The sequence below is a fragment of the Brachyhypopomus gauderio genome, chromosome 5, assembly GCF_052324685.1.
Source record: "Brachyhypopomus gauderio isolate BG-103 chromosome 5, BGAUD_0.2, whole genome shotgun sequence".
Lineage (NCBI taxonomy): Eukaryota > Metazoa > Chordata > Actinopteri > Gymnotiformes > Hypopomidae > Brachyhypopomus > Brachyhypopomus gauderio.
This window is the reverse complement of record NC_135215.1, coordinates 8,400,662-8,414,462: the sequence shown is the minus strand read 5'-3', so window position 1 is coordinate 8,414,462 and position 13,801 is coordinate 8,400,662. Positions and strand designations below refer to the sequence as shown.

The 13,801-nt window shown below is 48.0% G+C and overlaps 1 protein-coding gene across 1 annotated transcript in view; it reads right to left on the bottom strand.

Moving 5' to 3' along the window:
- The window catches only part of exoc4 (exocyst complex component 4), a 133,658-nt gene that overhangs the window by 33,871 nt on the left and 85,986 nt on the right, over window positions 1–13,801 (bottom strand). The window contains exon 11 of the mRNA XM_077005344.1: window positions 10,573–10,786. Within this exon, the coding sequence (XP_076861459.1) occupies window positions 10,573–10,786 (214 nt within the window). The remainder of the gene's footprint in view (window positions 1–10,572; window positions 10,787–13,801) is intronic.

Here is a 13,801-nt window from a genome sequence, read left to right as displayed (position 1 = left end):
GCTCGGCAGGCCCATCCCAGCTCCCACTCCCAGAGCAGCGTGAGGAGTTGCTGCGGCCCGAACCACGGCCTGTCCCCCCCCTCTCCGGGGAAGCCACGGCCCGTCTCTCGTACCCCCCGCCTCCCCTTGGCCGGCCGTGACATTTGGTTCCTGTGCCTCAGGTTTGGCTCTGTGGGGAGAGATTAGCTCCTCTGGTTCCAGCACCCTGTGTCCACCCACACAGACGGGTCACCTGCGAGGAACGTTCTCCCCCCACCTCAGGGTTAGGGTGTGTAGTGGCAGCAGGGGGCGCCGTGGCACACGGAGGGAGATAATCAGTTGTGCGCCGGGTCTGTGAGGGTGTCGCCCACACACACGGTGGTCAGTGTATCCTCCAGATACACGGTCTGAACTGATTAGGGCCCAGATTCATCACGCGCTGCTCAGACGCTACACAGACGTTACACAGATGCTACACAGACGTTACACAGACGCTACACAGGTATTACACAGGCGCTACACAGACATTACACAGGCGCTACACAGACATTACACAGGCGCTACACAGGCGCTACACAGACGTTACACAGATGCTACACAGACGTTACACAGACGCTACACAGGTATTACACAGGCGCTACACAGAGGGGGGGGGGGGGTTGGGGGGGTGTGTGTGTGTGCGTGTGTGTGTGTGTGTCTCGGAATCCTAATCAGGGGAGATGCTACGAGCCTTTAGGCCACAATGTTCTGTGATTGGCTGTGGTGGTCTGTGTGGAGCCTCCTCAGTTAAAGCCCGTGTTGAGTGTTTGTGTGTCAACGAACAGCGCACATCTAATGGAGATGCGTCGCTAGGAAGCCAATCAGCAGGTGCCTCAAACACCAACACACATGTATGTGCACGCGTGCTCGCACACACACACACACACACACACACACACACACACAACAAATATACACATCAGCTGAGTAACACATGCCTACCAACAAATGAAAAGGTCAGTCTCATTAGCTCCCAGACTTCAGACTTGTGTGTCTGCGCACACAGGAGTGTGTGTGTGTGTGTGTGTGTGTGTGTGTGTGTGTGTGTGTGTGTGTGTGTGCTAACTGTGTTTGAGGCTGAGTGAGTGAATACAGGGAGATTAAAAAGGTCAGCTTCATTAGCAAAGCACTGACGACCATTTGGTGTCAGCACAGGAACTTTGGCTAAGTACCTGACAGAACCTGGAAAACCACGCTGGGAGGAGGGCTGGTCCTGCTCGTGCAAACACCACCTCAACATCTCGCCAGTTCTGGAAGACTTGACTACGGTAGCCCACAGTCTTCAGATAAACAAGCACATAAATAAATAGATAAACAGTCAAGTCTGGCCCGTCAACGTTGGGGCATGAGCTTTAAAACTTCGATAGATGGGATGTGGTGGTGTGTGCGGTGGGAGCGGGTAGCGTGGCATCCCACGGGCATCGAGGACACAGTGGAGCAGACAGGAACATCCAGACCCACTGATCCACATGCGCTGTTTAGCATGTGGCCGTACGTGTGTGTATCTGGGGGCGTGACACGCCCCTATCATCCGCCTTGTGCCTCTAACGGAAGGGTCCGGGAAGATTTATGAAGCCAATCTCTGGCCAGGCCACAAAGTGACCCTAACCCCCCCCCCCCCCCCCCAAGCCCCAGACGAATGCTCCTCTCTCCTGCGGATAGGGTTCTAATTAAACGGATCAGTCAGCAAGCACGAACAGCGGCCATAGATAGCATCAGAGTCACGGAGCCCTGCTGCATCACAGCTGCACATGGAGAAAGGCATTCCAGTGATTACCTGGCCGGGAGGGGGGGGGTTGGCAGTGTTGAACAGTGCAGTGGATGTCCACACTCCTTCTGTTATGGACCACTATCACAGCCTGTCTTATCAGTCCAGGGGAGAGGAAGGAGTGCACCTTTCAGAGCACTGCTCTTATCAGAGAGAGAGAGAGAGAGAGAGCGAGAGAGAGAGAGAGAGAGAGAGAGAGAAAGGAGGAGAGATAGATAGAGAGACAGAAAAACAGACAGATAGATAGACAGAGATGCACAGAGAGACAGACAGACAGAGAGATATGCAGAGAGACAGACAGACAGAGAGATATGCAGAGACAGACAGACAGAGAGATATGCAGAGAGACAGAGAGGGGCGATTGCACAACTGCTATTGCTGGCTGTTAGCACTAGGCCTCTCATTACTGTTATTAATTCCACCACAATAACTCCCTTGTCAGCCATAGTTGAGTATTATCGAGTTCTTCACTGGGACCAAGGGCCACTTCACCTGCATAACATTACACTCACATAAAGCTTCACATACAACACCGCACTTCATCCCCAGAGTGGCAGAACTCATTATACAAGAAATACTTATACCTCTGTATATATGAGGATAAATCCATCCATAACCAGTTAAATGAACAGCACTATCAAAGTCAATAAAATCCCTAAAACAACAACTCTGACTGCTGCTGTAGTCAAAGAACCGAGAAATATTTAAGCACGTTTGATATTTAACTAGACCGGCTCTTTAATGAGACGCCTGAAGCAACCTCCATCAGAACTCCCTTCCAACATATAAAAGATGGGAAAAGCACACACAGTCCCTGACCCCACACACACACACACACACACACACACAATCCCTGACCCCACACCACACACACACACACACACAATCCCTGACCCCACACACACACACACACACACAATCCCTGACCCCACACCACACACACACACACACACACACACACAATGCCTGACCCCACACCACACACACACACACACACACACACAATCCCTGACCCCACACCACACACACACACACACACACACACACACACACAATCCCTGACCCCACACCACACACACACACACACACACACACACACACACAATCCCTGACCCCACACCACACAAACACACACACACAATCCCTGACCCCACACACACACACACACACACACACACACAATCCCTGACCCCACACCACACACACACACACACAATCCCTGACCCCACACCACACACACACACACACACACACACACAATCCCTGACCCCACACCACACACACACACACACACACACACACACACAATCCCTGACCCCACACCACACACACACACACACACACACAATCCCTGACCCCACACCACACAAACACACACACACAATCCCTGACCCCACAACACACACACACACACACACATACATATATACACACAAGCACCCACACACACACATTTACACAAACGTGCACACACACACACACACACACACAAACATGCACATATGCGCGCGCACACAAACACACACACACACAGAGGCGCGCATGCACACACACACACACACACACACACAAACATGCACATATGCGCGCGCACACAAACACACACACACACAGAGGCGCGCATGCACACACACACACACACACACACACACACACAAACACACAAACACACACAGAGGCGCGCATGCACACACACACACACACACACACACACACACACACACACACACACACAGTCTTTGTCTGTAAAGCTCCACCACAGGAGAGCACTCTTACAAGCATCATTGCACTTCCCCATCCGGCGTGGACCAGACCTCAGAGGAAATGCACAATTCAGCAGGAAGCCATGCTCATCTCCAAGACGACTCCTCATATAACGCATGACTGTTCACACCAACGGCATCCACAGCTCAGGTCAATTCCGTTTCCATTTCAGGACACGAAAAAGTGCTGTGAGGAACCCCAAGAGCCCCAGACGCTCTGATACCCCCAAGAGCCCCGGACGCTCTGATACCCCCAAGAGTCCCAGACGCTCTGATAGCCCCAGGAGCCCCGGACGCTCTGACAGCCCCAAAGAGCCCCAGACGCTGGGCTCTGTTTAATGGGGCTGCATGTGTTCCCTCTCTTGTCCATCTGTTTGATCCATTAATTCTTAAGGTTTCTTTTTTGTGTGTTTGGATAAACAGTCTGCCTCCATTCAGGCTGTGTTTACTGCTATTCACAAATAAAGGAGTAAAGTGTAAAGTATACAGATCAACATATAAGAAAATGTCCTTAAAGGATAATCCAAACAGGTCATTATGCAATCACAACTTCTGTTCTGCCCTTACAATAAGTCAGAAGATGCATATCAGCATCTTCTCCAGATATTCCTATAAATGCTGATACTAAACAGTGATGTAATAGCTGATACAGAACAGTGATGTAATAATAGCTGATACTGAACAGTGATGTAATAATAGCTGATACTGAACAGTGATGTAATAATAGCTGACACTGAACAGTGATGTAATAATAGCTGACACTGAACAGTGATGTAATAGCTGATACTGAACAGTGATGTAATAGCCAATACTGAACAGTGATGTAATAATAGCTGACACTGAACAGTGATGTAATAGCTGATACTGAACAGTGATGTAATAGCCAATACTGAACAGTGATGTAATAGCTGATACGGAACAGTGATGTAATAGCTGATACTGAACAGTGATGTAATAATAGCTGACACTGAACAGTGATGTAATAGCTAATATAGAACAGTGTTTTTATAGCCGACACTGAACAGTGCGGTAATACCTGATACTGAACAGTGATGTAAAAGCTGATAGGGAACGGTGATGTAATAATAGCTGATATTGAACAGTGATGTAATAGCAGACACTGAACAGTGCGGTAATACCTGATACTGAACAGTGATGTAATAGCTGATATGGAACAGTGATGTAATAGCTGATATGGAACAGTGATGTAATAGCTGATACTGAACAGTGATGTAATAGCTGATACTGAACAGTGATGTAATAGCAGATGCTGAACAGTGATGTAATAGCTGATACGGAACAGTGATGTAATAATAGCTGATACTGAACAGTGATGTAAATGCTGATACGGAACAGCAATGTAATAGCTAATACAGAACAGTGATATAATAGCTGATACTGAACAGTGATGTAATAGCCGTTGACTCCCATTGTGAACTTTTGAAGCCACCAAGATGGCCGCACAGACACCGCCATCTTGGATGCACTTGCGCAGTAGCCAGATTGGAGCCAGAGCATGCGCATTAGAACCGGTAGGCAGGACAGTATCTCCGCCTGAGACCGTATCTCCGCCCCAACATTCGTTAGGATACGCCCACCAGTATAGACATGTTTGACGTTTTACAAAATAAACAAAGGTAAAAGGTTTTAATACTGCTGTCGAGAGTTTTGCTGTCGAGAGTTTTGCTGTTGAGCGCGTTCATATTTGAGCATCTGGTATTAGATGTCAACCAACGCAGCTATTAACTGTCAATCACCTTATCACCACACCCCTTTAAATAACACTTAATAACTTCTATAAAATCTGTTTATCGTAGAGAAAAACACTGGGAGAGATACTAACGCAATGGGGTCTTATAGAATTGACAAAATATAATTGCTCAAAAAACTTATTTTACGTGTAATAAAAATTCAAAGTTTCTTGACCGGCCCGTTCACTTACATGGGAATGGGCGGGGTTAAAAGTTGTACTGCAGCCAGCCACTAGAGGGCAGCTGACTCACGGAAGCTTCACTTTTCACTCGTGTCGTCCAGTCCACTTATATATACGGTCTCTGGTTGTAATAGCCAACACTGAACAGTGCGATAATACCTGATACGGAACAGTGATGTAATACCTGATACGGAACAGTGATGTAATACCTGATACGGAACAGTGATGTAATAGCAGACGCTGAACAGTGATGTAATAGCTGATACTGAACAGTGATGTAATAGCTGATACTGAACAGTGATGTAATAGCTGATACTGAACAGTGATGTAATAGCTGATACTGAACAGTGATGTAATAGCTGATACTGAACAGTGATGTAATAGCTGATACTGAACAGTGATATAATAGCTGATATGGAACAGTGTTGTAATAGCTGCTATGGAACAGTGATGTAATAGCTGATACTGAACAGTGATGTAATAGCTGATACTGAACAGTGATGTAATAGCTGATACTGAACAGTGATGTAATAGCTGATACTGAACAGTGATATAATAGCTGATATGGAACAGTGTTGTAATAGCCGACACTGAACAATTATGTAATAGCTGATACTGAACAGTGACATAATAGCTGATATGGAACAGTGTTGTAATAGCTGATACTGAACAATTTTGCTAGTTGTTTGGCTTTACTTTTCCAAATACTTCAATCTGTAACCTCTTTACACAAATCCTACGCAGGATGGCATCTGTAGAGACAGAGTGTTGAAAAAGGAAAATCTCACCGATCATAATTGCTGAGTTAAACGCATAAAAGTTTATGTAAATAAAAAATTAAGAAACCTGCTTACATCCAGTGCTAAATCCTTAGACTAAACTAAACCTTAAAAACTGGCAGAGCACACAAAGGCACAAAACAAAGTTATACTAGTGAACTATATATACTAGTTATACTGTTTACAGGTGAAACCAGGTAAACCTAGCTATACCTGGGGAGATATCTCACGGAATGGTTGTCTTCTCTCTGATCATGACTGCTTACTTGCTATTGGTTGCGAGAGAGTTCAGAAAAACCTTGGATATGAAACTTCTCAATAGAACTGGATTGTGTTTTCCAGAAGGGATCCAACATATTGGACTAACATAGTAAAAAAAAACAAATGGCATATAAATCGGATGTTCTCACCCTGTTATCGAAATGAGAGCCCCCTGAAGACACCTTCACTGAAATATACAGCTCGGACACAGCTGGAGGAGATGTTTCCAGAGGATTCACCAATAACGCTGATCGATTAGACAGGGGTACAACTGCATTATGTGCATGGGGTCTGGAAGCACTCATCAGAACAACGAGAACACAGTACCAAAGAGGCAAGGGAGGTAAGAGATGAACTTGGAGACCTCAGAGAACTTGGAGATCCAGAGGTCTTATCTCTGGACTCAGAGGAAAAGGCGATAAGTATCATTCTTAATGATAGCATAATGATGGCCAGACACCTACAGTAACTGATGTGGTTTAAAGTTCAAGTGCCAAAATGTCCCCTGCGGGACGGACGGCTGGACTAAAATCCCCCCCTACGATGCAGGAGAACCTCCCTGTTTACATCTGAATGTCGAATGTAATCTACCAATTAATTAGGCAGTTTGGAGGGCGTCACTTATGGGTCATTAAAAGCAAAGCTCCATAAAACGGGTCAGACAGAACACTGAAGAAGCCCGGATCACTGCACCCCAGTGCCATGTCCTGTCTATACTAAAGGGCAGTAGGACCCACCAGTACATGAACTGGAGATACATGCATTCCCCAGCAGATCCAGTAGTTTCAAAAGCCAGAGAGCAAAGCACTTCATCACAACCATCCCAAAACACCCAAACAGCCACAAAGGAGAGGAGTGGAACAGCTTTGCTATGAAGGTCCTTGGTGATAAGTTCAAGACTTTTCAAGGTCTGGTGGTTTATTAGCCAGCATACCTATTCACATGTATGCCATTTAGCCAACATAAACTGTACATTAACCACAGAAAAAAACAGCCCTGTTCATTTAGTACAGGGAAAAGCTATCAAATCAACTCAGACAGTGCACAGCCCTGTGGAAGTATCAGACGGATCGCCTGTGAACTGATCGCCAGTGAACTGTTCTTTGACATCATGGATTTTGGCTCTGAAGAGAAATCGCCTTAGTCACAGTACACCATGCCAGGCTTAAAGCCCAAATCTTGAACAGAGGACATTTGGTTGAGCGTTTTCGAGTTCCACGACCTCCTCAGGGTGCCCGGCGGGTCTCCCAGCCTGAAATGACTCCAAAGCCTCCTGACGCTTGGAATTACATTCCAGTATTTGCCGTTGCGATGTCTCGGGCGGGAAGCGCGTCTGCCACATCGGTGGCGTCTTCCTGGCAGGTGAGGAAGAGCCAGCTCCTCACTGGTCTTAAACAAAAGCCCTCCACTTCACTGCAGCCGCGGGTCCATATGTCAGTGTCTTCTCATAACTCGGAGGGGGGTGTTTTGTTGCCGGGCGGTTCAGCAGAAGGAGGTGATCGCTGACGTGGCCAGACTGCGTTAGTGCAGGACTGGCCTCTAGTCAACAAGTGTGGGCAGCAGAGTGCAACTCAAACGTGCCCTTCAGTGGAGAGACTGCACAAGCCTGGGGCACCAGGGGCTTTACCTACTGTGTTCAAAGCACTCCAACGCCTGGTGCACATGACAACAGAGAGTTTTGGATTTACAGTCTGAGATTCAAAAAGGCATGAGACCACTTCTGTTTCCAACAGCTGCAGAAAATCCCTATAAACAGCATAAATGCTCGTTCCCTAGGGAATATCAATACGATATACACAAACAAAACACAGTCGGGTAAAAGGAGCATACACACACACACACACACACACACACACACGCACGCACACACACACACACACACACACACACACACACACGTTCGTGCACACACACACATGCAGGAATCACGCATCATGCATGCAGCAGCACAGCTAAGCTGGAGACATGGCACACGGGCTGGCGGGCCTGGAGCAGCGAGCCCTCTGATTGGGTAATTAAAAAGAAAAAAAAAGAAAAGCCCAAAACAAAAGAACAGTTTTGTGGAGCTCCAGCTATCTGGAGAGTCGCTCATTACCCCAGCAGGGCAATTAGCAAGATGCCGCAGTCCTCGTTAAGGAGGAGTCATAATCGTAAACAAACGCTGGTGAGACCCTGCCGTCCTCTCTTCTCTAATGAACCGCCACTGATGTCAGAATGAAAAGAGTGAATACACACACACACATTCATCTTATGCGCCTGCACGCACGTGCATTTACACACACGTGCACACACGCACAAAGGCGATGTTGACGAGGGTCAGCTCTCAGCATTAATGTTCTCATCCATTCTCTCTCATTCAGTCAAAGCTCACAGTGGGTTCATTTTGCAGGAAAGCCCTTGCAAAGTCTCAGACGAGTGTCTCCAGCCAGGAGGTGGTGACTAAGCTGCTGGTCCATGCAGGAGAATGTCTCTCACGCCAAGTATCATCCAGACCCACACAGCAACACACGCAGCATCTCCACAAAACTAACTAGGAATGTAAAACAAATCGAGAGGAAACGAGTCACCTTGGCCTGACAAAACACACCAGGAGATAAAAACGATGTGTGTGTGTGTGTGTGTGTGTGTCTCTCTCTCTCTCTTGAGGCTATCAGCCAGGTGAGCATAGCAGCAGTTCACACTCCCCAAGGGGCAACAGTATCCATGGCGATGAAAGCCCTTCTTCGTGTGCCAGGGGAAATGGCCCAGGGAGATAGACAGCTGGCAGCCGGTCGCCACGGAGATAAGCTGTGCATTATACAACCACTAGTTAACTTTTGATTCCAGACAAGCCAGGATTAAAGCCGAGCCCAGATCCAGCACTGAAGTGTGGAGACGTTGAGATGAACCACGACACCTTCCTCACATGCAGGACACCAATGCAAAAGCTTTGAGTTGTTTAGCTTGCAGTGCACAAAATGGAGCACGCCAACTTCAACAACATGACCCATGGTCATGTGACTTTCTAAAGACGGCAACAAAACATAGGCAACAGACGCCGTCAGACGTAGAGTCACCGTCACGTTGCCTGGTTACGGGGCAACTACCGACACACTATGATGGAAACTTAAACACTGAAAACATACATGCCAGCATGTGAAATGTAGGGCTCCACGGATTCTGCTTTTCAGAAATTGTAGAAGATTTCACAGAATTCGCACAGAATTTGATTCCATTTCGACAAATCACCTTTCAGGAAGTGTTTTGCTTGGCTGGTAGGGCAGGTTGAGCGGTTAGTAACACTAAGATCTAAATGTCAGGGGCCACACAGACCGTCACATTCCGTGGTGTTAAATATACCTAAGCCATCCAGGATGAGGCCATTCTCCAAACCCGGCCCATTTCCCTGACTGACAGGTGCAGGGCTGACATCCGTGTGGAGATGTTGAGGTCAGCTCCAGGCCTGACACTCTAATTATCAGTACGCCCGTTCCAGCTACGGCAGGCCTGGGTAGCAAACCCACAGCGTGCCGTCACAGCAACCAAACGAAACACTTCTCAGGGGGGAGAAACCCTCATGGAGGAAAGGACAGGCTGATTCAACATCATCGGGTATTTTAATGGAGAAGAATCCCTTACATGGAAATATTAGGCCAAACAAACACGATTTACATGCACAACAATACTTCAAACCCTGTCCTGCTTCAAACCCTGTCCTGTTTACATTTGCTGTACACTCTGGATTTGAAGGATCCATGTTCTTTAATGAGAAGAGTTGCAGTTAACTGTGTGTGTATGTTTGCAGTTATATTAAATAGACACTTTAATACAGTTAAAGCAGTTAAAAAATAAGAAAAAAAACCAAGAGATTCAAATAGAAATATAAACATTATAGAAAGAAAGAAATCAGAAAAAGAAAGGAGGAAAAAGTGCGAGAGAGGGAGAGAGGGAGAAAGAGAGAGGGAGGAAGAGGAAGGGAGAGAGAGATAAAGAGAGAGAGAGAGGGGGGGGGAGAGATATGGGGGTGAGAGATAGAGAAGAATTCACTGATTTCAGAACAAGGCACAATACCTGTAGAAGAGGTCTCTGGACACCCAAGTTCTTCATGGTGTCTGCGCTGGCCAGGATCTTGAGGGGGTCGGCCACTTTGGTGACGGCCTCGATCTCCTTGTTGGTCTCGGTGCGCACCTGGTTGAGGAAGAGGTCCTTAATGTAGTAGGTCAGGAAGGTACGGAGGTGACACTGACCACCAGGACCCATGTTGGATTCCACCTCCTGAATGAACCTGTCAGGGAGGACAGACGGCCATTACACACGCTGGAAGACATGCACAAACAAACGCAGTCAAATACTGCATGAAAAACTGCAGAGAAGAAGAGGACACACTGGACAAACTGACAGAGAAGAAGAGGACACACTGGACAAACTGACAGAGAAGAAGAGGACACACTGGACAAACTGACAGGAGAAATGAGGAGTGAGTGAGTGAAGGCTGCTTTGGAAACAGTGAGTGGAGGGCACTGGTTAGTGAGTGGAGGGCACTGGTTAGTGAGTGGAGGGGACTGGTTAGTGAGTGGAGGGCACTGGTTAGTGAGTGGAGGGCACTGGTTAGTGAGTGGAGGGCACTGGTTAGTGAGTGGAGGGGACTGGTTAGTGAGTGGAGGGGACTGGTTAGTGAGTGGAGGGCACTGGTCAGTGAGTGGAGGGCACTGGTCAGTGAGTGGAGGGCACTGGTTAGTGAGTGGAGGGCACTGGTCAGTGAGTGGAGGGCACTGGTTAGTGAGAGGAGGGGACTGGTCAGTGAGTGGAGGGCACTGGTTAGTGAGTGGAGGGCACTGGTTAGTGAGAGGAGGGCACTGGTTAGTGAGTGGAGGGCACTGGTTAGTGAGTGGAGGGCACTGGTTAGTGAGTGGAGGGCACTGGTCAGTGAGTGGAGGGCACTGGTCAGTGAGTGGAGGGCACTGGTTAGTGAGAGGAGGGGACTGGTCAGTGAGTGGAGGGCACTGGTTAGTGAGTGGAGGGCACTGGTCAGTGAGTGGAGGGCACTGGTTAGTGAGAGGAGTACTGGAGGAAGCATAAACAGAAGCTACCCAAACAAGGGCAAGACCCGTGCCTGCCAGTGGATGAGAAACACTGGGTGATCAGACTCACTCAGAATCCTGCCGTTTATTGTTTAATGATTCTGTAGTGAATTCCATGCAGTAAAAACAGGCTCTTTCTCCAACGTGGGTCCAGTGCAACATAAGAGAAGAGAACCCAGTGGGAGTGTAAGAGCACGCTGCCGTGTGAGAGCACGCTGCCGTGTGAGAGCACGCTGCCGTGTGAGAGACAGAGGGACTAAACCATACAGGACACTCCTGACTGAGGTGAGACACACCTCACACGTTGAGGACACACGTGGAACTTTCTTCGTCTCTTCACTAATCTAATCGCACTTTGAGTTCAGGCGTGCATCGGTCTGAAGGTGCTGGCCGGGTGACACAGAGGAAATGGAGGCTAATACCACGTCAAATCGCCACGGGAACCAACACTGCTGCAGTGCACCAGGTTACTTGGCAACAAAACACGAATCATATAAAAAAACAAAAAAGCAAACCGGCCCCCACCAGTTGTTTTGTGGTGCTAGCGCTACGCCCGACCTCCACCCGGTATGGTGGTGCATTCATTAGCACAATTTCCCGATGAGCTCATGGCTTTTTGTGTGCGTGTTTGTTTTTTTATACAATAAAACCATTTTATGTGATTTTGATTTACTGCGCAATGGTGTTTTTCAGATGAAATTCAGGCAATCTAGAATATCAGGCGACTGGATAAAGTGGACATGGGATTGCTGATGAGAGCCGGTAGCCCTGAGCCGCTCTGTCTCCACGGCAGGGCTATGTTAACAGAGTTCAGAGGACACTGTGGGCCACCCCAGCTGACAGTGGCCATAGATCAACCATGAGTGCTGACTGATCACCATGTCCACCAGCCTTACACCTAAAAGTGCCTCTTTCAGCAATGTACTGGACAATTAGTCAGCTAGCTGAGAGGTGTGTGTGTGTGTGTGTGTGTGTGTGTGTGTGTGTGTGTGTGTGTGTGTGTGTGTGTGTGTGTGTGTGCAGTGTGCATGAGCGTGTGTATATACATGCTTGTACGGCAAAGAGATTGAGAGTGCATTAATATGCATCTGTGACACAAAATCCCTTCCTAGGATCTAGTGATCTAGTGATCACTAAAACACTCTCCGGGGTTAGACATCCAGGGCTAGCGCCAGACATCCAGGGCTAGCGCCAGGCATCCAGGGCTAGTAGCAGACATCCAGGGCTAGCAGCAGACATCCAGGGCTAGCAGCAGACATCCAGGGCTAGCGCCAGACATCCAGGGCTAGCAGCAGACATCCAGGGCTAGCAGCAGACATGCAGGGCTAGCAGCAGACATGCAAGGCTAGCAGCAGACATTCAGGGCTAGCGCCAGACATGCAGGGCTAGCAGCAGACATGCAGGGCTAGCAGCAGGCATGCAGGGCTAGCAGCAGGCATGCAGGGCTAGCAGCAGACATGCAGGGCTAGCAGCAGACATCCAGGGCTAGCGCCAGACATCCAGGGCTAGCAGCAGACATGCAGGGCTAGCAGCAGACATCCAGGGCTAGCGCCAGACATCCAGGGCTAGCAGCAGACATCCAGGGCTAGCAGCAGACATCCAGGGCTAGCAGCAGACATGCAGGGCTAGCGCCAGACATCCAGGGCTAGCGCCAGACATCCAGGGCTAGCAGCAGACATTCAGGGCTAGCAGCAGACATCCAGGGCTAGCAGCAGACATTCAGGGCTAGCAGCAGACATGCAGGGCTAGCGCCAGACACAAACGAGTCATGAGTAGTTCACCACCTCTCTCCCTCAGTCAGCATCTCAACACGCACATCAAAGGTGCAGCACAGATGGACCTGTACAAACTAACACACATTAATGTTTCAAACACGGTATAAAACGGCATCAGTGTAACAATCAATGTGAACAAACCACCATCTGGACACACACACAAAACTCTTAATAAGAGCAGCTCGGTCTGATCCACACGTGAGTGTGTGGTCATGGCTTCTGAGCTGCAGAGGTTCACTCATATCCAGAAACATTTTAACCTCTGAATTTTTATTTCTGCAGTGTCATCCCATTAGGTTGAGGATTAAAAAAACATTCATTTAATACAGCTAATATTGTCATTGAAAATGATCTATTGTGATGCCTGTGATTGATTAACTGATTAATTGGCTTTAATTAATAAACTCATTAGCTCATTAGTTAAAGAGCATTTAGAAACCCCTT